The sequence below is a fragment of the Ptychodera flava genome, chromosome 16 (assembly GCF_041260155.1).
Source record: "Ptychodera flava strain L36383 chromosome 16, AS_Pfla_20210202, whole genome shotgun sequence".
Taxonomy (NCBI): domain Eukaryota; kingdom Metazoa; phylum Hemichordata; class Enteropneusta; family Ptychoderidae; genus Ptychodera; species Ptychodera flava.
The window spans coordinates 15,022,373-15,047,779 of record NC_091943.1 but is presented as its reverse complement, the minus strand read 5'-3'; the positions used below and the strand labels follow the sequence as shown (position 1 = coordinate 15,047,779).

Genomic DNA, 25,407 nt, shown 5'->3' with positions numbered 1-25,407 from the left:
AGTTTGTCTATGACATATTCCTGTAAGGCCGGCAGAGAAAGCTATATCCCTGTTATAGATCAAAAACTACACAGAGATACGCACTCGTTCATACATCAAGACGTCGCTGACTGACTTTACAAAACACGCTTCCGCACTTGATGTCGCACGTGATCTAGGGCTGAGCGCCATGCATGAGACGTACTGGTCACTTGGAATTCCTTTACCAGTTTTTTGTTGTATCAATAGGAGTTTTTTACTACTTTCCTGATTTTCAGTTTTTAAATTGAAAAAGCAAAGAATACCAAACAATAAATGTAACTCTCAATAGAAAAAACAAAGTAATTTCATTGCTTAATTGACATAATGTTTATTATAAAAATGACAATTTTTATCATTGAAGGTTTGCTGCTACAACACACATAATCAAAATCGGAAGAAACAATCGATTAATTTTCATTTTTTAAATCGGGAAGTGTTGCTCACATGCAGCAAATAATTTGTCATTGACACAGACATAGAGACCAACACATTCAAACTTCAAAAAATGATTACTTTCCAGTAACCCAGTGCAAAATACGTGGACAAAAAAGTTCACCGACTCACCAATTGAAAATTGAAAATGATTTCTTCAAATTAATCAAGAAAGCCTTCCGAAAATCTAACATACTCTATATCTGTTGTGATTATGCTATGAACGAGGTCTAAAATTTGTGACATTTGACATGGGGATCGGACACATCCATCCGAGGTTATTGTGGTTACACAGGACGTAATCCACAATATACGTATTTTAAGGCCAAAAAAACCACTTTGACTTCAACAAAAATATTAGCTGCGTGAGGCGTTTGAGTGGTGTGACTTGTGAGCACTACCACTTGATGAGCATTTGTATTTAAATTTAAACTGTCACCGGTAAGCTTGTGTTTTTAAGCTACAATAACCAGAAAGCAGGAGTTAGACAAAAGCCTTGTACTATTTGGCCAAGGCCTGAGAAGAGAAACGTTAGCACAATGATTGCCAAATATGAACATTTAAACTACTCAACCTGTCCAAGGGCATCCCAGGACCTCCACTCGTAAGCTAACGCCACCAATCCATGCCATCGGTGAAATTATAAGAGCGTCTGCCATCAAAGGTCGGGTCAGATAATTAACAACACGTTCAAATTGGTCGTAGTTCCCGTAAAAAGTCTGTTGAAAGAATGTTGAGAGAAAATGTCCGTCTTGTATATACGATCACCACTTTATCCTGTTCTCAGTACAAAGCATACGGTACTTGCCAAAAGTACAGCACTTTGAATTTTGAGCCGAGATCTTTGGGAAGGTTGAGGTCAAAATGAGGCCATGCAAATTTTTTTTTTGCTTTTTAGGATTTTAGTCATTTCATGGCCAGCGCATATCTACTTTCCAAGAAATCCATCGTGTTTTTGCTTTCAAGTTATATATTTTCGTATTTTGCAAACAAACATGGTCGAAAAAAATCAAGCTTTCTTCTGCTTTTATTTATCTTTGATTAACGATTTCCTTTATTATATCAATTGACTAAAAGAGAGACAGAGGGACAACAGCGTTCCTCATAGTTTCATAGCTTACAATTAGCCGATATTTTTATTTAAGAGCTTAGACCAGACAAGAAGGCTTATCGTTCTTAACAGTAAGTGAACGCACGAGTGTAGGTTACTTGCATGCGGATAGAACATGTTGCATTGTTGATAAAAGCATGCAGACTCTCGGTATCATTGAACATCGACAATGGATAAATAGAGTTAAAGATTTACACCTAACCTTTACAGGTTGGTCACCAGCGCCGTATGTAAATATTGCACCATTCACTATGTATCCAACCCTGTACTTTGTGACCCAGTTTCCGGTGAGTTCTTCGCCGTCACCTTGAACGACAATGCCAGTAACAGTCACCCTCTGGACAAAATCTATCTGCAGGAATGGCCAACGGTCTAAATTGGCTGGCTTCCAGCTTGCCCCAGGAAAGTGAAGCCTACCAAATTTGGGTAAGTGGAGAGTATCGAGGATGCTGGAGGCAGTCATGCTGCTGTCGGGAATGGCACCATTCTCAATTCCAAGAGGAGAGGTACACAATGCTGTAGAAAAAGGTGGTAGTTGAAGAAATGAGGGCGCGGCACAGACCATAAACTTATATTTATCGGCAAGGGCAAACGAAAAGCCAACAATTAGTGGTAGGCATAGCTGAGTACGGTGATCTGGCTTTTTGTTGCGTGAGACATTTTGTTTTGGTGGTCTGCGCAGAGCACTTTATTCCTATTAGGATACCTATGTACTACCACTGATTTTACGCTAAGCAGAGTGGACAAAGGTTATAAAGCAAATGTGAAATTTGCAAAGAAAACAGTTGCAACAAATGCAGAAAGTAACAGAAAAACGAAAGAGAACGACTCAGACACAAAAAGAAAGTATGAAAGTTATGAATTTCCTCATATTCATATGCTTTAATGTGTTTGGTATCTCAATGTTCCTAATGTAAGCTTATGTTAATGTGTTACTAAAGTTAATTGTTTCTGTGTCGTATACGTCTGTGATATTCATATAAAACGTATTTCATCTTCATTATATGATCATTGAATAGATCATAATACTTTCTTTCAGTAGTATTTTGCATGTCTCCCTATATTTAGTTAATCAGTCTGAACATGGTGAGCATTTTCTGTAGTTTCTGAGTTCTGTTCATGTTCAATTCTCCTGTTGAAAATTCTTCTCGTAATTTCATTTCCAGAGTCTTTATTCTCGATATCACACAGATGTCTCTTTCTTATGTTTTACGAATATGTTACCGGCCGTTGTTTTAAATTTTGTTTTTACTTGATTTAATTGAAAAAGCAAAGTAGCAAATAAGGGAAATCTTACATAATAGGCCTTATTATGTTATGTTACTTTCTACATTGGGTCCTCTAAAATATTCATTCATCGAAAAACAGTCATCGCAATAAGAAAGTTTGAATCTACCGTAAACGACATTAGAAATAGAGAAATATGCGTCAAATGTATGCAATGTTAAAATTAGCTTCAATGGCTTTGTGACACAAAGTAGTGACCTATAATTCCCTTTCTTTGGTTGAGAATGCTGAAGGATAGTATTCCGATACGTGTAGCGTAGTGCTATAATTATTCTAAAACTAACACTTACCTTCAAAGTGTGGCAAATTGTCGGCAACTGTAAGGAAGGTACCATATTGATGTTTATAAACAATTTTCGGTTATTTGAGCGATTAGAAATAAATTCTTGAATACTGGAACTTCATTTTTTTCGTAAATAGCAACGACATGTTACTTTCACAGCTGTGTGTACATACGTCGTAAGCAAGGAATGAAGTATTCATACTTACGTGTACCGAGTCTGATGTACAGGTCACAGTTAGGGTCAGATTCAAGCTTCACTGCCAAACTGATATGGTTCTTCTGCCTCAGTGTGCAGCTCCGTGATACGAAATTGTAAACGAAACTTTGACACACAAAGTTTCTCTCACTTAGGCAGAGGGAGGCACACATTTCATCTGATTCCACATCATTGAGCGGGTTAGTGTCTTTGTAGGCAAAATTAGCCATCTCATACTTTTGAAATTCCCTCAGTATATTTCCTGTTCATATAATACAGTATGATATTAGTTGTATATAATGTATTGTATCGTATTGTCAGTTACATCTACGAGTCGTTCGAGTGGACGAGAGTCAAGACTGGCCTTGGTAAAAAGTGTTTTGCCAGTGCTAAAACAGACACATTAAGCAGCACTGTCACATTGTGTCGTCTGTGTCTCATCAACTGCATGTACAGTCACAGCGCAGTACGCTCCCTATTTATCCTTCGAGTCAACAGTGCTAGATCCACGGCGCCGAATTTCAGTTTGACGACGATCATCGTATTATATTCTGTTTTCTCTTGTACTTTTCCGATTTCCGAGCTTAAACTAGCTGAGTGCCATTTTCTAGCATCCAACGATAAATAAAATCAAACATGATGGGGTCTTGTTCCTTTGAACTGAACACTAACACCTGTATTGCATAACGCCGTAACTCAAACAGTACATGGTAAGCATTAATTATCAATACGTAAATGATTGGTTCAGTGTTTACTCTTGCATAAAACTATGTAGTCCACGATATCATCACAATGAGAAAGAATTTTTCGTGCTACAAACACAAATGTTTGTATTCAAATCTATTGTACACTCGTCTTGCCTAAATCTAGCATTTCTCGAAGGTTTATGATTGTAGCATAGAATTATAAAATACGATACAGAATGATATGATATCGTATAAAAGAATATCACATGACATCATACTTATCATACAATGTAATAAAATGAAATAAAGCAATAAGATGCAAAGCAATAGGACATGATAGAATACAGTATAAGAGATTGATGTAAGTGTGAAGATGCATATTTGATACGACAGTTATTGCAAAGTATTGCAGGAGGTATTTCACGTTGCATTTTACCTCTTCTTAGTACTTTGGCTTTAGTTGTGGTCACCGTGTTTTCGAAAATGGGCATGGAGTGACTGTTTTTCATATATATTGTCCATGAGGAGAGAGAGTCATCCACTTTCTAATGGTCGTAAAACAAAATCCACGTCAGAGACCCCAACCAGTTTATGATAGGATTTAAAAGCAGTTGTGGCTCATTTTGAAGCTAGGGAGTAACTATAGTTTTCAATCCCTTATTTTTTCAACAGTTTGAAGAAAGGCATGGCGGCCATTTTGAATTTCAATTGTCGCGAATCATTGGGTGATTTGTTCCTCACGAAATTTTTTATTTTTTTGTCTTGACTGCGAAAAAGAATGCTTTATCATTAAAGTGTGAGCAGAAATTTAAGTCTTTCCATTTCGAGGCTCGTAGTACCTTAATTTGGTTCAATCATCGGTATGAATTCAAGGAACATTTTACGTACATAAATAAAGTGCATAAATTCGACAGGAATGAACGCAAATCGACTACGTACGTTTTCCCTTACATCCAATGAGCTCGAACTGAATATTTGCAAAAATCTTCACATCATCAGGCACCACCTTGATGTACCGAGCGACAATCGACGGGGCAAAGTAATTAGTGGTACGGTCATGACTGCCTCGATTGGCTGCAAAAGACTAAATAGAACGGCATTTAACTTATAAGAAGGTTGTTACGAAAATACCTCAAAGGATGCAGTAGGACATTGTGTGGCAAATCGCCCGATGTGTGGCACCAATGTCAGAGTGCATCCATCTTCGAGATAAGCTTATTAATCTTTACGGCCCTGATGTGGCTTTTGCGGACCGAGGTCGTATGGCGGAAGGGCCTGAGCTTGCGAGGGCCTGTACGCTGTACGACCAAGGTCGACACAAGCTGTACCAGGGGCATAAAGGATTTGTCATAAAACTTATGGAATTATAAATATGTATTTTACATAATACTCAGCATCGTTTTTGAGATGAAAATCATGCGATATCTAAACTTCATCGCCATTTTCGTCAATTTTTTCTAAAAGCAATGGCCGCTTCCTGTCACGGATTGATATATATAATGACATCATTTGTTTACCTTCAGAATTCTAGATCACGCAAAACAAAATGCGTACTGGTACTTGACCAACAGAGATCCAGGTTGAAATCGAGGTGTAAGGACTTGGTACACAAAGGACTTCACTAGAATTTGGATGTCATTGGCGTGGCTCTAATGTCGCCACGAGCCACTACAATCTGAGGGAGCAGAGGTTTTCCTAATCTCGCGCTGACTTTGTGTATGATTGGAACATTTGCAGATATCAAGGTAGTTCAGAAATGCATGTGATTGCCCATATTTGGGTACCAGGCCATAATACATAAAATAAAATGCACGGATTTGAGGGTGCTTCCCCCTTAGCTTTACACAGTCACATGAATGTAGGTATATGGTAATATATCATATACAATGCAATTCTGTTATACAGATAATAAGTTTTGAAGCTGAAAAAAACTGCTGCAAATGTCATAGCTCTGAGAGTTTTATTATAAATTCAACTTTAATCAAGGAACAAAATGGAAGTAAAACTTGTAGTCTGAGCATATCATTTCAAACTCTGAAAAATACTAAATACTATTTATAAAAACATGAAAATAATGATCGACTACGTTTTAGGTTCAACACTCTGAGTAATGCCAGAGAAGTGAAGACAAATGACTTACGTTGCTGTTTGTACGATACTATAAGGTTATCCACACAATACCGGGATTTATGTGCGAGTACATCGTGCAGCAAAGGAATTGTCCGAGACGTATAGCATTTAGGACAATACCGAAGCGTACGATATACTCAGACATAAATCCCAGTATTTTGTGAATAACCTTGTTATTATACACCTATTTCAGTTCAATTTTGTCAGGAAAAAGCTAAAATTAAGAGTTATTGGGATGCCCGTCGCGTACTACACTTGGCGATCGCAAGCAGACTGGGAACGTGTTCAGTGCACTGGCAAAGGTGCACAGATTGAAATTTGTAGGTCAGTCATATATGCAGCATAATTTCACCCAAATGGACAGGTTTTGGACTAACCACTGTTAACTTTGTGACGTGCTGAATATCTATTGTCGAAAAAAATTAAATTTATCTCTACATTTGTCCATGTAGATGTTGGTGCTTTGACGTCAAGGGTCCAATAGCGTCAAATAACACATATTTAAAGTTATCATACTCCAATTCAAAGTTATTGGACTCCGCGTTCCTTGATATCGAAACTTACTGTACGACGAAACTCCATAGGTTACAGACACAGGTTGAGAATTTTTTACGGTCCTGATACAATTTTTGCGGACCGACGTTGTGTGGCGGAAGGGCCTGAGCATGCAAGGACCCGTAAGATGTGCAACCGAGGCGTCTGATTGTATGTGGTAGGACGTGTACTACTAGATGCCACCATCCTTACGTTACAATTCCCATCTGTGTAATGAACATAGCTGACCGAGCCCATATAGTTCAAAGGAGCAATAACAATGCCATTGCAAGTACCATTACTTCGAATGTGCCCATACCAGCTGAAAAGATTTTCAGCAGCAGCAACACAAATAGTTATTCACCAGCCGGTCCAGTACCACCTTACCTTCAATCTCTGTGGCAGGAAAGTGTGCCAGAAGTTGGCCAACAACACGGTAAAACGATACCCGTAGGAAACGTGCAGATCTTCATTTGGCTGCAGCAGATCGGTTTCAGAGCTGTGACAGCTCAAAACCAGCTTTAATGCAGATCTGCACAGAGCGTTTGGAGCTGTCATTTGTCTGCTGCAGATTCGAGTGTCTCTGGAAGACGAAATGCAGACTTGTGCAGCTCTTGGCCGATCGGTCAACAGCCGTTATGCAGCTCAAAATCGTTCGAAGTAAAACTTTGTTGACACTACAATTGTCACAGCTCTATGGCAGCTCGAAACAGTTCACTGGCAGCAAAACATGAGCCAGTCAAGGTATATATAAGGGTATGCACCACCGTAGTTGAGTTTTCGTTTCTAGTAGAGTGAAGTTATAAGGACGGTCAGGTATTTAATGAGTTCAGTCCATTTTCAAATTAAAATTTGCGTGCGTCCGTTTTGCGCTCTCGGCTCAGAAAATTGATCGAGTACGCGTGTACGTGTACATGTAGTCTATCAGCGTAATCCTATGGGCACACATATAAAAACGCCGGGAAAGCCCTGTGCATCAATGAGAAGTTGCCTTATAATTATCAACGTGTCTTCCTCAGAATCATTGTTCATTCGATGTTAAGCTGTGCTCCGTTTTACCTTTGATATTTGTAGATCCGAGCACCGCTACTTTTGCTACTCCCCACAGGTCCGAACATCAAATCATAGACCCTTGAGAAAAACGTGTACGTTGCATGTTGTTGTTGGTAGGCTGCATCACGCATGATGACGTCATTTATCATGTGAAAAGTTGTCCGCGATTGGTCAGATTCGCTAAATGACCCAGGTCACGCAGGTCAAAGTGTTAGCGGCAAGACACATCGACCGTTAATCTACACGTATTGAATTAGCTTCAGGGTTACTCTGTCATGTTTCTTTGCTAAACTTTGGATGAAATTTCGCCGAAAACGGTATCCAAACTTTGATAAAATGGTAGCAAATTGAACGAGTATACTTGACGACATATTCAACGTACCAATAGGTCTCGCCGTCAGGAGAAATGAGGTCAAACCATGGATATATTGCCTGCAATTGCAAACGGCATTGCAAACCGCATACCGATCCCAATGATACTATAGGTAAGTTACTTTGACATATCTCCTTCATATGCGTTTTTTATTTGTACAGACTTTTCTGAAGATTACATTCGGTATATCGAGGATATCTAGTTGATTCAAAGTTCAAGCCAGGCATCAGTAAAACTGCCGATTTGCGATTGTACGGTTCAAGAAGACAGGGTGCTGAAATAATATACACACCCTGTTGTCAATCCAACACAATTGTCATCAATAAAATTGCCGATTTTCGATCACCATGTAATCAGTGTTTCATCTAGGCTTTTGATCTGCTTCATGAAAATGCTGTTGAAACAATATACTACGCGTAAATTTTCCGTACGCTGATTTTGCATATGAAAGCCTGCCAGTTGAGAGTTACGTGTACGTTCACAAAGTTCATTGCCCTAGCCCGATACGGTTTCTGTGTCACATTATCTCTGTACGATGAGAAAAGGAGACAAACTGAAGTTTTTATGCATTGTATGGATGTCCATAACACTCTGAAAATAATTCTGATAGCAAAATCGACACGAACAATCGGACTTTATTGTCACAGAAACGTGTTCAGTGCAGACGGCATGCAATGAAAGTCACAAGCAAACTGTGGTGTCAATGGCCCACACAATGGGTCCTGTTTTTGAATTCAGTGAACAGACAAACTTATTTTTCGGGGCAAATAAACCCGTACAAGTTACAAGTTAAGTTCCCCAAAATTTTAAAATCCCTCGAAAATTCCAGTGGAAGGGGACCAATCCCCCCACCCTGGTGTAGTATCCTAGATGAAACACTGTGTACCGGTAATATGGTTCAGTCTTTGCCAGCCTGCAGCCTTGCTTCACTTCTTTCTTCCTTCTTTTTCATCGACAGGCCTTAACTGGCTTATTGATATGTTCGCTAATGTAAATTCTCACTGGATTTTAAAAGCTACGTGAACCTTTTGTCTGCATTTAAGCACTGTAAATCATATATTTTCACATTTCAGTAACTGTGTTTCTCATTCTTCTATCATTTCAGAGTTCATCTGTGACTGGTATTAAGGCTTCACGTTGAAGGAAAACTTCACAGTTTTACATATAAAAGTATCAAAACGCGAGCGATTAAATTTAGAGCGTAGCCCTACATGTAGCATTGTGTCGTTTCAGCATGGAAATCCCTTGGTTTGAGTGAGTAAACAGAATTTGTAAACATGTTTGCTGCGAAGTGATTTTACATAAAGTAACACTTTTATTTCCATGGTCCATCTGGGTGAATTGTATCTATTTAAATTACACCCTCGCGATTCTTCTTTCTCATTAAATGCCAAAACAAATGTGTATTGCTTGATATATAGTTTGATGTCCTTTCCATATAGAGGATCTCATTTCATTACTACTACCGGTATTTGTTCAAAGCTTCCTATATTTATTCTATACATCAGATTAACTTTTGTTGGAATTGATAAGTACTGGAAATATTTGAATAAACTACAAGAACTTTGATCTATTTTACAATTCTGAGATTAACTCTTCACAATTTCTCAGAAGAAGTTTGATTCATCAAACAATGCTGAGGTAAACATCTCACAATATCTCCAACATCAGTTGTTCATGACAGTAAACTTGGACTAGTTTGTACTAGTTTTGATATAACATTATGCTAGCTTCATAAAGGTTTTAGACTTTTTTCCTTTGTTCATTCAGTGTAATTTTTCCCGTAACCTTTAGTAATAAATGAGTGTTTCTTCATCCTACATCAGGTGTTATCTTTTTTTACTCACATGTGAGCTAGTTCACTGGTATGGTAACTTTGATGAGGTGTGTCACATTTATCTAACAGGGTGACGAGGATCTCCAGCTGCTTGTGTTGTATTGTTGTGAGCCATTGAAGTGAGCATGACATGAGGTAGAAATAAATATATTTTTGTGTGTGCAAATAAAATATGACCAATTACATGCAGTATGATAATGGTGAATGAGCAATGTCCATTTTGAGCTGTTATATGTCTTCAAGTGGTCTAATATGAGCTGCTGTATGTCTGCAGGTCAAAAGTCATGGGCTGAAAGTTGTCTGCAATGAGCTGTGGCATGTCTGCAGGTCAAAAGTCATGGGCTGAAAGTTGTCTGCTATGAGCTGCTGTATGTCTGCAGGTCAAAAGTCACGGGCTGCATTTGAGCTGTCATGTGTATGTCATTGATCTGCATACCATGCCCATGAGCTGCAATTTGCAGCTCAAAGCTAATTATATATGCACAAAATCAGACCATTTGCAGATATCTGCAAGTGATCTGCTACAGCCGAGCTGCGAAGATCTGAAACAGCCATCTGGCAGGTCTGCAGGTTTGGTAAGGATAGCCACCTTCTTGACCAAATAGGAGGATGTTTTCTCCCGAAATAAGGATGACAGACGACACACACAAGTAACAAAACACAGTATTAATACCAGAAACCACCCCTTATCCGTCAACAACCCAAAAGACAGTCTAGCTGGTAACATGAAGAGACAGCTTGTCTTGTGAAAGACATGCTGTCATAAGACATAATTGAGCCGTCAAAGAGCCCAAGGGCAGCATCAGTTATCCTTGTCCAGAAAAAGGATGGGACAACCAATTCTGTGTTGCTTATCAATAACTTAATGAAGTGACACGCTAAGACGCATACGCCATTCCACATGTCAATGACACCATAAATTCCCTGGCCGACATCAATTGGTTCAGCAGCCTAGATCTCACTAATGGAAACTGGCAGCTTGAACTTGATGAGGAGACGAAAGCCAAGTCAGCATTTACTACTTGGAATGGCTGATACCAGTGCCATGTTATGTCCTTTTGGTTGTGTTACTCACCTGCTACTTTTCAGCGACTGATGGAGTTTGTCCTGTCTGGTCTTTCATGGGACATACTTTTGCTGTACTTGGATGACATAGCGGTATACACTGACTCAGTTGAGCAGATGCTGGCAAGGCTTGAACTGCATGGTCTTCAGCCACCTTCGAGCTGCAGGGCTGACACTTAGGCCATCAAAGTGCAGACTCTTCAAGCGCCAAGTTGAGTTTCTTAGACACACAATTTCCAATAAAGGTGTCAAAACCAGCCTGGATAAAACCAAAGTGGTGAAGGCCTTGTCAACTCCAATGAGGTCCAATGAGGTCCCCAGCTTTCTTGACTGACGTCGTACTACCAACATTTTGTTCCAGGGTTTGCCACAGTTGCAAACTATTCACCCAGCTGACAGAGGAAAATAGGCACTTCAACTGGAATGACGAATGTGACACCACATTCAAAACTCTCAAGGCTAACATTTTAAAGGCCCCAGTTCTGGCATACCATCTTCCTGGTACCCCATTAGCCTTGACAGAGATGCAAGTCAGCATGGGATTGCAGCTGGGTTGTAACAAATGGAGACGGTAAAAAGCGGGTAATTAGTTACGCCAGATGAAGTTTGATCAAACAGGAAAGAAACTACTGTGTTACTTGTAAAGAGCTACAAGCCGCAGTGCACTTTATAAAGCATTTAAGACCATACTTGTACGGATAATATTTTACCCCATGAACTGACCACAGTTTCCTTCGCCATTTACGTAACTTCAAGGAACCTGAGGGACAACTGGCAAGATGAATGCAAGTGTTAGGCGAGTACGATGTTGACATTGCACATCGCCCTGGTAAAAAGCAAACAAATGCTGACGCATTATTTACATCTGTCACTTTGAACTTCAAATGTGAGGTCACTACCCAAACATCTGAATCAACTGTTGCTCCAACTGCACCAACACAACCCGACAGAACTAACACAGCTGATGACAATGGAAACCCAAAACGTATGCCACCTCCCATTGACTTTCTCCCAGAGAATACTCCAACTAGAGACACACCCGAGAAATCCACAGTACCACTTAATGCATGCACCATTAGGTTCATCCCAAGGTGGAATAACACTGAACTAAGACAACTTCAGCAAACAGATCCCGATATTGGACCAATACTAATGTTAAAAGAAGAGCACAGCGAACCACCTGATGTGAAAAAGATTTCACACAATTCTCCAACTACAAAAGCATACTTGAATGTGTGGAACCCATTGACGACCAAGGGTAGTGTGTTATATCGAAAATGGGAATCCTCTAATGGGGAAGAATCTTGTTTGCTCCTTGATTTGCCAGCCCTTTTGCAAAAGAAAGGGGTTTTTTTTTGCTGAAATCCACTCCTCAACAACAGCATCGCACCTTGGTGTATACAAAACACTACGAAAACTTAAACAATGGTACTTCTGGTATAGAGCCTCTGCTTTTGTTTGATCAATGGTCCGCAAGTGTAATGTCAACTGGTCAAAAGCAGAGAGCATCACTTCAACAATACACAGTTGGGTACCCATTAGAATGCATTGCTTATGATGTCCTCGGTCCCTTCCCAACGATTGAGAGGGGAAACAAACTAGTCCTTGTAATTGGTGATTACATCTCTAAATGGATGGAGACCTACCCCGTCCCGGACCAAGAGGCCACCACCATAGCAACCAAACTGTTATCAGAATTTGTCACCCGTTTTGGTGTCCCTGGCCAAGTCCACTCAGACCAAGGTAGTAATTTCGAATAAGCTGCCATGGCTGAAACCTACAAACTACTTGGTATTAGTAAGACGCGAACCATGCTCTACAATCCAAAGTCAGATGGCTACGTAGAATGATTCCATAAAACATTAGTTAGTACAGACTTTGTCTGTGCTGATCGACTTGGACCTTGTCTTACCATTTGCGTTAATGGTATATCGCAGCTCTGTTCAGGAGAACATTGGCGAGATACCAAGTATGATGGTGCTATGGTGAGAAATCAAACTCCCAGTAGATTTAATTCATGAACCCCCACCAGAACCTGAAATTACCAAGACTGACTATGCTTTAGATCTCCATGATAGACTGACAACATAACAGAAATACAATACCTTACATCAATATTGAAAAAACTTACACATTTGAGGGAAAACCTGAATAACTAGCTAAATATAGTTATTTGTAATCAAATATAGTTATTTGTAATCAGCATTCATGAAGCCAAGTAGACTCATTACAGATGCAAATTAAGCATACATATGCAAATTAGGGCTGACCGGACCCCCAAAACGTGATCAAATGAAAATTAAGCATCATAGTACAATGTAATCGTAAAAACTCAAAAAGTGATTTTTTAGCCAAGAGGGTCCGTTTCTCATTCCATTTGACCTAATTTCAAGATATTTAAGAAAACCAGGAAACATGCCTTCCTATGAAGCATATATTATGAAACAATGTGCAATCTACATAATATTCGATATCCCTCCTATGCATACTTCGGAATAAAATTACTTCATGAGCTTGCAAATCTTGTATGATAGTCAAATTTCACAACGTAGGTAGTTGTATAGCAGTCAATCTCATTACATCATACTTTATCGATGATTTTACTGCGTCATATTAATCACCATTAATAGAGTTAACATTGTATTACAGAAAGGTATGGAATGTTTACCTTTGTTTTGCCTGTAGTATTATCAACTGCTGCCTCGAATTCCTTTCCGTCATCACTGAACATCACTTCAAAAGATGCAGTCCATCCGTGATATGACTCTTGTACTGGACCCCCTGCAGTGATTATACCGGTAAGTGTTGTAACCAAAAGAAGATCAACCACTACATTGAACTTTACTTCCATACTCAATGCATTGCCCATCATCGTTGACGAACTATACCCTAGCCTGATGGCATCGGGGTCGTACATTGGTAAATTTATCCCTGAAGCGGTCCAAATTGTGATCTGGTTATCTTCGATCTCTCCTGATACCATCCCGAGAGGAGTGAGACATTCGATTCCGAGGTTGTTCCCTGGTTAAAGCAAAACACATCGGATACGTGGCGTAAGTGTGTTATTTGCTAGACTTATATTGAAAAGGTCTTTTTTCGGAAAGTTTTGAGCCATCATTTTGCCACAAGCATAATCAAAAGCAGTGGACTCAAGAAATACAGTTGTCGGGAAGGAAAATGTGGAATATTGAGAGGACTCTCCGAGATTTTATTAACAAAGCACTGAATTTTCCTGGACAGAAATCTGTTAGCAACCCATTCTCGCACTTCACAGTCAATGATAAACGTTAGCCAATGTAGCTATTTGTCGAAACAAAGAGTTGGATACGACAATTATTAATATGCACTCTTTCAAAGGCACGTTTTGCGTTTATATATAAAATATACCATGAATTAAAGCCATACCAATCGAATTATTCCGAACTTAACATTACCTTTTCGAAAGGTTCTTACCTGTTGAACATAAGAATGCCGCTTCTTCACCACAGGACGTTGCGATCCATCTGTTCCCATGTTCCTTGCTGAAATGAGAACAGTTTTCATGATCTTTCTACGTACACATGAAAAATGGCTCGTGCGGTTAAAACTATTTAAGCCAAAATAAGTAAGAAAACTGAAGTGTAAAAGAAATCAAAGGCATCGAGAGTTTGAATTCGAAAACTTAAAAAAGTACAAAGCGGCAGACGGTCTGTATAGCAAAGGTCATACACCATATTGGCGTGATTTGAGTAAGCGTCATCTTTTCGGTATAGTAGAAACAGCAAAACATTAACTGAAAGAATAATGCATTGATTTTTTCAGCAAGAATGACTAAAAAATAATGGGAAAATCCAGGTTCTGAGAATCTTCCTGGGCAAGACCTGAATGATATGTTACGTCATAAGCTGGAATAACGAACCAAGATGGAAAGCAGCACGGTCGACCAAGCCTCAGTGGAATTCGAGCATTTTAAATTCAGCGACATCTCAACTCACCGCAGTTCAAAATAATGGAGGTCAGAGAATTTAATTCATCAAATAACTATTTGAAGCGCTTTTGAACTTTGAAATCTAGGGACCGAGCTTGGGTTGTGTTAACAGTAAAATACTGATATGCATTGAGCGAAGTGCTCAGCAACAATATGATTCCCATAAGTCTTGTGAGAAGTGTGTGGTTTGATCTCACATGACGTGGTCAAAAGGGGTTACGAAACTTAATGAAATAATTTTTTGAGAGCCCATGAATTCAGTAAGAAATTGGTTGAAAATGCGTTTCAAGAAATCAATAATTATACTGTGATGATTGTGCATCCCATACTGAAATGTTCACCACCGACAACCAGCGGTGTTCAGAGGCATTTTTGAATTCTATTCCAACAATTTGCCTACAAGCAGTAGTTGCTTTTTTCAACGACTGCAAATTAATTTTAGAATGTCCTCTTTGCAGTCAATTAATTGGGCGAAGACATTGCAATCTCCTGTGAAATTTTCACAGGAGATTGCAATGTCTTGTGTGCACACAAAACTGAGGGCGGCGGTGCGGCATGCACAGGGTCGGCCGAAGTACAGCCGCGGCATATCATGTAAGTATCCTGTCATGGAAACGAGGCAAGTGTAAGCTCATACAAACAAACTTTTACTGCTGAGCAAAGTCGACATATGTCCGGAATCTTTTCGAAAGTATACGGTGCAACCAGACAATGCGACCAATGCCACATGTACACGATGATGCCCATGACCGCCAACAACAAGCTGCGTGTTCTTTCGTCGAGTTAAATTCCCATGCATGTCGTAATTCGACCATTTCAAACAACATGATGAATCATACTGCAAATTTGTTTCGAAAATGCACATGATATGGTCCGATAAACATTCAAATCGTCCACAAAAATGATTGAAATAAGGATGAACGGGTAAGAATTGTCCCTTCCGGCAGCGCGTACGGTAACGCCTTCGTATATATGCTTTGAGCTTTTGAGGTTCAGCTTGCTTTCTGAGCTTCCATCTTTTTGAACTGTGTTTCGAGTGGACAACGCTTATGTTATGGAAGTTCATTGTCAGTTCTGCTTTCGCTGACACTACAATTGTGGTACCTTCATGTTTCTGCGACAGTGTTGGAACAAAACTTTTCACTCGGTTTTTTTAAAACTCTATTCTTTGCATTGCAAGTTGCATGGTATGTCTAAATCACAGCTGCCAGCGGAATTATGACGACATAGATAATTAATATTAATAAGGCCATTGAAGTAAACAAAATTTATTAGATCTAACAATCAGAGAAAAGGCAATATTAAAATGTTTTTGCAAAATTTCAACGCACTGATATAATACTGTACCAGTATCAATAAACTACTTCAAGGATGGTATACACTCGACTTTGACCAGTTCAACTCAGATTAGGCATGAATCTGTCAGTTGCTGGGGGCGTTTTGCAATGTGAACTTCGCGTCATTTCGCCTCCGCTTACTCTACGCATTTTTTTGCAATTTGAGAAGTTTTTCTGGTGCCAAACTGCTGCAGCACTTTGATATAGTGAAGTTGTAGTTGTAGCTGTAGCTGAAAGTAATCCAGGACCAAATCCATCTGGCAAACAAAACACCGGAAGAAGACAAACTCGCCAAACTACGTTGACAGGTACGTTCGCTGGTGTTGAAAGTGAAACTTTTGAGTTGTCTGACATCATGCGAGAATTACTTAATCTAAATTCTGATCTGTGCAGGAAGGCTAAGGTGAAAGAATTCATCACAGATAAGCTTGGTATCGAAGGGGACACCATTGAATTTGACCGAGTCCATCGACTAACGAATACGCGTTCTCGCCCACAACTAATTATTGCGAAATTTTCCAGGTACAAGCAACGAAAAGACGTCTACGAGTCGGCAAAACAGCTCAAAGGTATAGCATATAGAATATCCGAAGACTTTACATACAAAGTCAGAGAAACAAGGAGAAAACTCGGACGTCATCTCGAAGCTGCAAGAGCAGAATTTATAGGGCATTTCTTTCCTTTAACAAGCTGAAATAGACGGCAATACGTTTGTCTACGATAGTTTTCGCGATGACATTCGTCAATTGGCAAGAACGGACGCCACTAACAGCTGAGACGGAGGCCAAGGCCCTGACAATAAGGGAAGACAGCAAGACATTTTACACCAGAAATTCTGAACTCTAACACTGATACACGCAGTTTGCCTATTAAATTACGGTGCTGTTTTTGGAATATTCATGGTATTTCTTCAAAACTCTGTGATCAAGATTTTATTTCTTACCTGTGTAACTTTGATATCATCTTTTTAACTAAGACCTGGATAAAAAATTATTCAAGCCACTCTATACATGGTTTTAAATCCTTTTTCAAAACCAGGATTAAAACGGTCAAAATATGGAAGACATGTTTTCTACAGAGATTCATTACCATTGCATGTTAAGCAAATATCAAGTATTTCTTACAATATAATTTGGCTACATTTCTATAACCATTCCACTGACAACATCCCTGTCATTGTTTTCGCAGTTGTTTATAATCCAACACATGATGTGGGAACAACTGATTCAGAGTGTACACTTGACATTCTTTGAACAAGAATATGAACAATTTCGAAGTATCTTTCTAAATTCCCGTTTCTATACCTATGGTGACTTCAGTGCACGTGCTGCAAACGAGATAGATTACCCTGACGGAAGTATTGCAAAATTTGTCTGCCAAGATTTTATTTTTTCAAATAGTGACCCGCCTATCCAAAGTCGTATATCCTGTGATAGAGTTTTCAATAACGCGGGCAGAAGTCTTCTTCAGTTTTGTAAAAATACAGAACTCAGAATTGTAATGGTAGGTTGTTAAAGATGCAGGTAGCGGGAATTTCACTTTCGTTGACGATTCTGGTTACAGTGTCGTTGACTATTTGCTTACAGAGTCATGTAATTTTTCAACTATTTGTAGTTTTCATATAGGTAACAGGATTGAATCTGACCACCAACCGTTATGTTTTGATATTTACGACGTCGTGTACTCTGCAGTAAAAAAACCACTGAGCTTGCTTCATCAGATTTAGGTATTGATGATCGTATCAATAACTTTGATTGTAGTATTGTTAAATGTGCTGGAATGTTAATAAGAGATCAATGTTTTGGAGTATTGGGATTCTGTTCAAGCATGACATCAAGAAGAGTTTAACTCGTTCATTAATCACACCAATATTGAACCAGCAGCAAACTGTTTGTTATCAATGATTAAATCTGCTGATGATGATATGAAGGTTACGTGTAGGTATGGTAGAAGAGCACGTGGGAATACAGCATTGTCAACAATTCATGGTATGATAGTGATTGTAAAATGTTTACACGTATTGTAAATTCAAAATTAAATCATTATAGGAACAACAGATCTGTTGACAATTTAAAAGAGTTGAAGAAATTTGAGAATGAGTAAAGAGAAATTGTCAGCCATAAGAAGAAAAAATTCAACAAGAGTAATTTAGATAAATTGCTGTCAGCCTCCAAAGAAACAAATTCAAAGCATTTCTGGTCGCTTGTAAAAGGTAAAGCACCATCACCTTCTGCTAGTATTCACAAGGATGAGTGGTTCAATTATTTTTCCTCTCTCTTAAACACCCCTGGTATGGAAAATAATAATTTTTCTAATTTTTACAATGAAGTTAAAGATTTTGTTGATGGTTTTGAACGAGGTGGCTTAGACTTCAGTGTCGATACAGAAGGATTGGAAGTCTTGATGCACCAATTGCACTTGAAGAAGCAGAACAAGCAATCAGGAAGTTAAAGTGTGGTAAATCACCAGGACAAGATGGTGTAAGTGTAGGTATTTTTAGAGAATCTCCACTTTCTGTGAAAGAAATGATTTGTAAGCTTTTAACGCCGTCTTGGAGAAAGGCAATTTTCCAGCAGCATGGGTAGAAGAAGTTATTACTCCGATATACAAGAAAGGTGATAGAAATTGTGCAAATATCTATAGAGGAATAACATTGTTGTCCATAATGGGTAAAATGTTTTGTGGTATTGTTGTTCGCCGATGACTTAACTCTTGTCAGTTCCTCCAGAATGGGATTACAACATCTTCTCAATCAGCTTTATGAATATTGTTGTAATTGGAAGCTCTCGGTGAATACTGATAAAACTAAAATTATTGTCTTCAGAAGGGGAGGGTTTTTGAAAAACTACGAAAAATGGTTTTATAATGGGCACAGGATATCAGTTACTTCTTAGCTTTTTACAGTCATCTAGGTGTAGTTTTTGCTTGGACAGGTCTTTGGTTCCAAGCCCAAAAAGCGCTTAGTGGGCAAGCTAGTAGAGCGCTTTTTTGTTTATCAAGTTCTTTGTGTAAATTTGGTACTCTTCCAGTTAATATTGCTCTTAAGCTTTTTGATACCAAAATACTTCCCATTTTACATTATTGTTGGAAATCTGGGATTTTCATCAAGCCCCAGATATTGAAAAAGTCCATAACAAAGTGTTGCGTTCTGTTATGAAATTATACAGAAATACATCAACAAATGCAATGAAGAGTGAACTAGGTCGAGTTTCATGATGTATACAGGTATTGTAAAATCATCAAATATTGGCTGAGATTGTTAAGAATGGATAAAAATAGAATAGCTTTCAAATGTTATGAATTCCAAATAAGTAACATAGATGTACAGCGTTATAACTTTTGGGTAAAAAATGTCAGGTTACTACTACAAAACATTGGTTTTGCAGAGGTATGGGAAAACCAGGGTGTTGGCGATAAAGCAAGATTTTTAAAATTATTTAAGCAACGATATATAGATATGGAGACACAGCAATGGTCAGAACATTTAAGAGAAACCAGTCGATTGTATCCTCACTCCACATTCAAGAAGGAACTTTGTCTAGAACCATAATTGTTACACCTTGAAAAACCTGTGTTCAGATTAGCTCTCTGCAAATTCAGAACCTCAGCACATTCTCTTAAAATAGAAACAGGACGATGGAACAAAACTCCACGTTTAGACAGAACATGTGATTTGAGTTCCATGAACCAAGTGGAAGATGAATTCCATTTTTTACTTGTATGTCCAAAGTATCAAGACCTGAGGGCAAAGTTTATATCACGCTATTATTACAACACACCTGTTTAAGTTTACTTTGTTGATGTCAGCAGATAATTTTAAAACTCTAAGACAACTTAGTAGATATACATTTTTTGCAATGAAGCGTATAGACGACTATATGAGTAATGTAAATTTCACGTATACTTGTCGTCTGTTTTGCAATTAGCTTTCATGATCTGGTGTTATTGTAATACGTCTAGTTTTCAATCGGGTTCGAACCCACAACATACGGCATCAGTCGCCTAGCGGAGAGGCAATGTCAGTTACTATTTCCCAGTCACCAATGTACGACATTACTTATGTCTTTGTACATTTTGGCCGGTGGCCATAAGTATTGACTTGACTTGAAGTGGTCAATCTGTCGCTCGCGGGTGTATGTCGAAAACTGGTCCAAATATCGTAGTATACCGTCCCTTGGGGTGGTTTATTGCTTAATTAGACATTTGTATGCATGCACATATGTAAAGTATACATTTAATTGAGGAATGAAAATTGTTGTACACACGTACATATGTCCTCTGAGAAATTAAAGTGCGTGATGCACAATTAAAAGAGTGCACTGTAAATGAAAACTTACTTAAAGTAAAAATTATATAATAATATTTGCGACCGACGTTTTATTCACCTTTGCCATCATTAGACAGATACAACTCAAGTATCAATAGACCTGTCGCTTATCAATATTAGGGTTAAACCATTTTCCTATAACCCTGTGTAGTTAATCTAAAGTCTTTAAGGACGATTACTACGCTTTTGATCCGACTATGAGAAGGGTATATCTGTCTTTATGTCTGTAAACATATATGTGTGTGTGTTTCTATGAGTGTATCTTTGTGCTTGTATTTCTGTCTTGCTGACTGTTTTTATATTCGTGATTTATAACAGCGAATCACAAAAGAGTGAGGACATGCAAATGGTCTGATGCTAATAACAACATCCCATTACCTTAACATTGCGCAATCATTCTGAGTTCCGTTGACGTTAACGTTGGGATTTGAGTACCAGTTAGAGTAGCCGAGATCGTCGCCATCCGACCAAACCCACCGCCTTTCTTGGGATAAATCATTTGCACCGAACCAAAACTTGTGTTCATTCTCGTAAATTTCGATGCGTTTGTTGATGTAGTCCTGCGTCTCTTGGTCCTGAATTTTAGCAAGGGAACCACCCAAGTCCTCACAAAACTTGGAAGCCATTGACCATGGTAGTCTATCAACGTAGAATTCAATTGGCAACTTCCCAAGATCTGTTTTGAAAAATAAATCACAATTCGAAAATATGGCGACAGAAGTTTGCCTGTTACCATAACTTTTCATCATCATCATCATCATCATCATCATCATCATCATCATCATCCATTGTGCTTCGACCTAAGCAGCTTTGAAATAGTATAACGAAAGTTAAGGAATGGGAATGGGGCAAAAAAGGACCGACATTCAACATCAGGTGGTCTATTGTCACCAGGTGAACAGCATACACCAACGAAACAAAACGATGCAACCTGTGTCTCCCTACTCAACAAAAGGTGAGAAGTTGTCTTTAAATCCATGAAAACAAATTTTACCTGATGAACTACACCTACGACCCCACCTAGAAAATGGAACTGTCAATTACATAACAACACCTTCGTCACCTGAGTGCCAACGAACATTATATGTATATGCCGGGAGCAAGGATACCTCAGTTGTCTGACGACCGCGTAGAGCGCGAGACAAGGTCACAACTCAGTGACAATATATATATATATATATATATATATATATATATATATATATATATATATATATATATATATATATATATATATATATATATATATATATATATATATATAAAAGAGCTGATTGGTACAAAACGTTAATCAACATTTCATTTTCCATGTACTGTTCTTTTTTCTGTATTATGTTATAGCCACATCTGCTGTTTCCGCTTTGCTTATACTGTGTATGGCCGATGTGTACCTGAATATATATATATATATATATATATATATATATATATATATATATATATTATATATATATATATATATATATATATGGGACAAAACTTTAATCAACAGTTCATATTCCATGTACTGTTCGTTTTTCTGTATTGTGTTATAGACACATCTGCTGTTTCCGCTTTGCTTTAAACTGTGCATGGCCGATGTGTGCCTGAAAACACACGACAGGTATTTTTTGCAAAAATCACTACATGCTTTCCAAGCCAAAGTTTAACGACCTTACACAAAATAATGTGAGGTCGAATGCTTACTTGTTTCGCAGTGTACACCCGACCAGTCCTGTGGGCATAGGCACAAGGTTTTGTTGTTCATCAGGAAGTTATTCATGCAGGTACCACCGTTTTGACAAGGGTCGATCACTTGGCAAGGGTTTTCTGGAAGAAAATCATAATAAACTGGTAACTTCATTTGACCTGTGATTTGATACCATTACAATCAATAAACTTAAAGCCCTACTGGCTGTACCTTTTAAGTCTGTGAGAATGTACTAATTTAGGTGTGTATATACACTTATTATTGACTAATCTCTTGGACTGTATACAATTTTTAAACAAAATCAAGATTACACTCTGATTAAGCGTTTGCCCAAAACATTAAATTGCACCCCCTGCGGAAAACCAAACACCATGGATAATGTGCATGTCTGCACTGAAAGCTTTACATGAACTGCACTGAGTAGTCCAATGTAATGCACAGGGGTGAATGTTTTAAACTGTGACATAATGTATGTTTTGTTTCCTTTGTAATTTTACCAACTTTTACAAATTGCGGGAAATTAAAATTACCTTTAAAATTTGAATTTACTTGCCAAATATTTGAAAAGGGAATGGTTTCCTAATGCAGTAATGGATTTCTATGCCTCTGCAAGTATAAATATTACAATTTGTAGAGGAAAAAATTGTTCCTCTGTCCGCCTATTGTTGATAAGCAAGGCGGAACCACTGTAACTCTTGTCCTGTACTTTTGCATCGAATTAACGATATGCTTGCTTCTTGTACTCACTTTCTTATTCCTGAAGTCGCTTCCACGGAGGACAATGTCACCCTTTTTGGTGTTTTGTCCATGTACACTGATGCCAACATGAGCGAAGGCACATTTCTTTGCAATATCAGGAATTTAGAGGCGCCCTTCTCAATCCCAGGTTCTCACATTAGCAAATGTGTCAATAGCTCATTAACAGTTTGTCATTCTTTTATTTTCCAATGAATATTTTATCAAGTACATAATATTTATATTAGATAAATCTGATAATTGAGTGGGGGCTTTAAAATTAATTAACAGTAAAATTTGATACTGAAAATAGGCGCTAAGCTGTCGCTTTCTCTGTTATTCCCATTGGCAAGTGTGTCGGAAGGTGTGCTATGTTGACCTCCTTGTCATTATGCTTTAAGACACTAATAAAGTAGCCTACCTTACAAAACTGAGGAATATTAAGAATAGCATATTTTTAGCTTTCAGTGAAATTTCATTACATGTGCAAATACTCGAAAGATAAACAAGTCCTCAGAAACATACTTCGTTGTAAAATAAAAAACTATTTTTGGCCAAACAGGATTTTAAGAAGTAATCCAGTGAAGACTCTGACCTTGTTCATAGATTTCAATGTACAATTTATGCTGATACAGAATTATAATATCTCTTTTCTGTGAAGATAATCTCTTAGCACAGATGGTTAAGCGACTTATATAAAGTTTCATTTTAATTAAAAATGCAGATTATCTTGAAAATGTGGTACAACAACTAAACATTTATTGTCGAAGGTCAGTTAAACAGCGTATCATGCTTATAATCCCAAAGCAAACGGTGTACTCTTGCCGAGAATTTGAAATATTGGTCTTCAAGACCAAAGTTCAAACATTAAAAATATTTGCAGCAAAGTCAATTAAATTAGGCACAGTCTTTTAAACATGCACCATTCTGAGTCATTATCTGATCAATTGCACCAGACGTTGCCATGCTTTTGTATCCGGAAACAGTAATTTCATAAGGTTGATTCTCAATAACATGTATCGTTCTTCTTGCACTAGACAAACATCTGAGAAATGTATCGAAGGATCAGATCATTTATAAGTTGTTACGCACTCAGCTCGGGACGGATTTTTATTTATACACGCCTATCTGTTCCTGCATAGGTCTATCGGTCCACCCGCAGTCATATGCAAGACGAGGTTGGATCAAATTCGAGTGCGTGCAAATATAGTACGAGGACAATATGCAACAGCAGCGCCTACTAATGTTTTTCTCACGAAATTGTTCATGTTCGTATCTTTTACGGACAGTCCTTTGCTCATTTTGGTCAAATGTGTTGCAAATACAGTGCACAATTACATAAATATCGGCCAATTTGTTCATGGTAATTTCTGTGGCTGTCTGAAGGCCCTCTTGTCTGAAGGCCCTTTTGTTTAAATTCAGAATCTTGCTCATTTTATCAGTGGCTAATGTAATGTCACTAATGTCATTCTGAACATCTACCTTCGATTCAAAACCGCAGACATTACTCCGAGCATGATCAAGATCGGTATTTTTGGAACTAATTATCCAGAGAAATAAACTATAAAAGCATCCTTTGACATCAATATTCCGAGCTAGTCAACACTATACCAACAAATTATCTCATCGTGTGCAATGGTTCGTAGCACAGAATGTTGCATGTTATTATATCGTGTTATTATATATATATATATATATATATATATATTATATATATAGTATATATATATATATATAGATAGATAGATAGATAGATAGATAGATAGATAGATAGATAGATAGATATTAGAAGAACCTTACCGTGCAGTCTGACATTAAAAGAATAGGCTCTTTTCTGAATATTCAGACTTGCTGCATGTTCTTGTATCTGAAAAGTCTGGGTCAAAGCTATGTTCGGCTGGATGAAGTAATCAGATGATTCGCTTGGGTCTATGTCCCATACAAGTCCAGCGATTTCAGACCAGTGGCCTATCGCGTCATCTTGCTGAACATGCACCCATTCATGCTGGTTTAGTTCTAAAGTCGTTTCCCCATCTGCTGACAGCGACGGTATTTCTATGGTGTGTATCAAGTTGTATACAGTTGTTTTCCCATCACTCATCACTGTTGGCCTCCATATACCTAAATAAACAGTGCCCATGCTCCTGGCTCTGAAGTTGACTCCAACTATCATACTATCGCATGCGAACTTCTTCGCGATGTTGACGGCAACAAAGTTTGGAATTTCGGTGACCAGCCTATCGATGACCTTGTTTCCATGCGTTCTGGGACATTTTTCTGAAACAGGTACACACAATCACCTAGAATTCAGCAAACATGACATCGAAACTGCCCCTGGGACCA

The 25,407-nt window shown here is 38.2% G+C and overlaps 1 protein-coding gene across 2 annotated transcripts in view; it reads right to left on the bottom strand.

Moving 5' to 3' along the window:
• Positions 1–25,407, bottom strand: part of LOC139114103 (uncharacterized) — a 112,875-nt gene that overhangs the window by 70,457 nt on the left and 17,011 nt on the right. For both annotated transcript variants that reach the window (XM_070675625.1, XM_070675627.1), the window contains exons 5-14: positions 24,865–25,341; positions 22,326–22,448; positions 21,018–21,315; positions 14,462–14,529; positions 13,677–14,029; positions 4,956–5,100; positions 3,341–3,592; positions 3,142–3,168; positions 1,767–2,080; positions 1,028–1,172 (exon numbers count right to left, since the gene is read on the bottom strand). In XM_070675625.1, the coding sequence (XP_070531726.1) occupies positions 1,028–1,172; positions 1,767–2,080; positions 3,142–3,168; positions 3,341–3,592; positions 4,956–5,100; positions 13,677–14,029; positions 14,462–14,529; positions 21,018–21,315; positions 22,326–22,448; positions 24,865–25,341 (2,202 nt within the window). The remainder of the gene's footprint in view (positions 1–1,027; positions 1,173–1,766; positions 2,081–3,141; positions 3,169–3,340; positions 3,593–4,955; positions 5,101–13,676; positions 14,030–14,461; positions 14,530–21,017; positions 21,316–22,325; positions 22,449–24,864; positions 25,342–25,407) is intronic.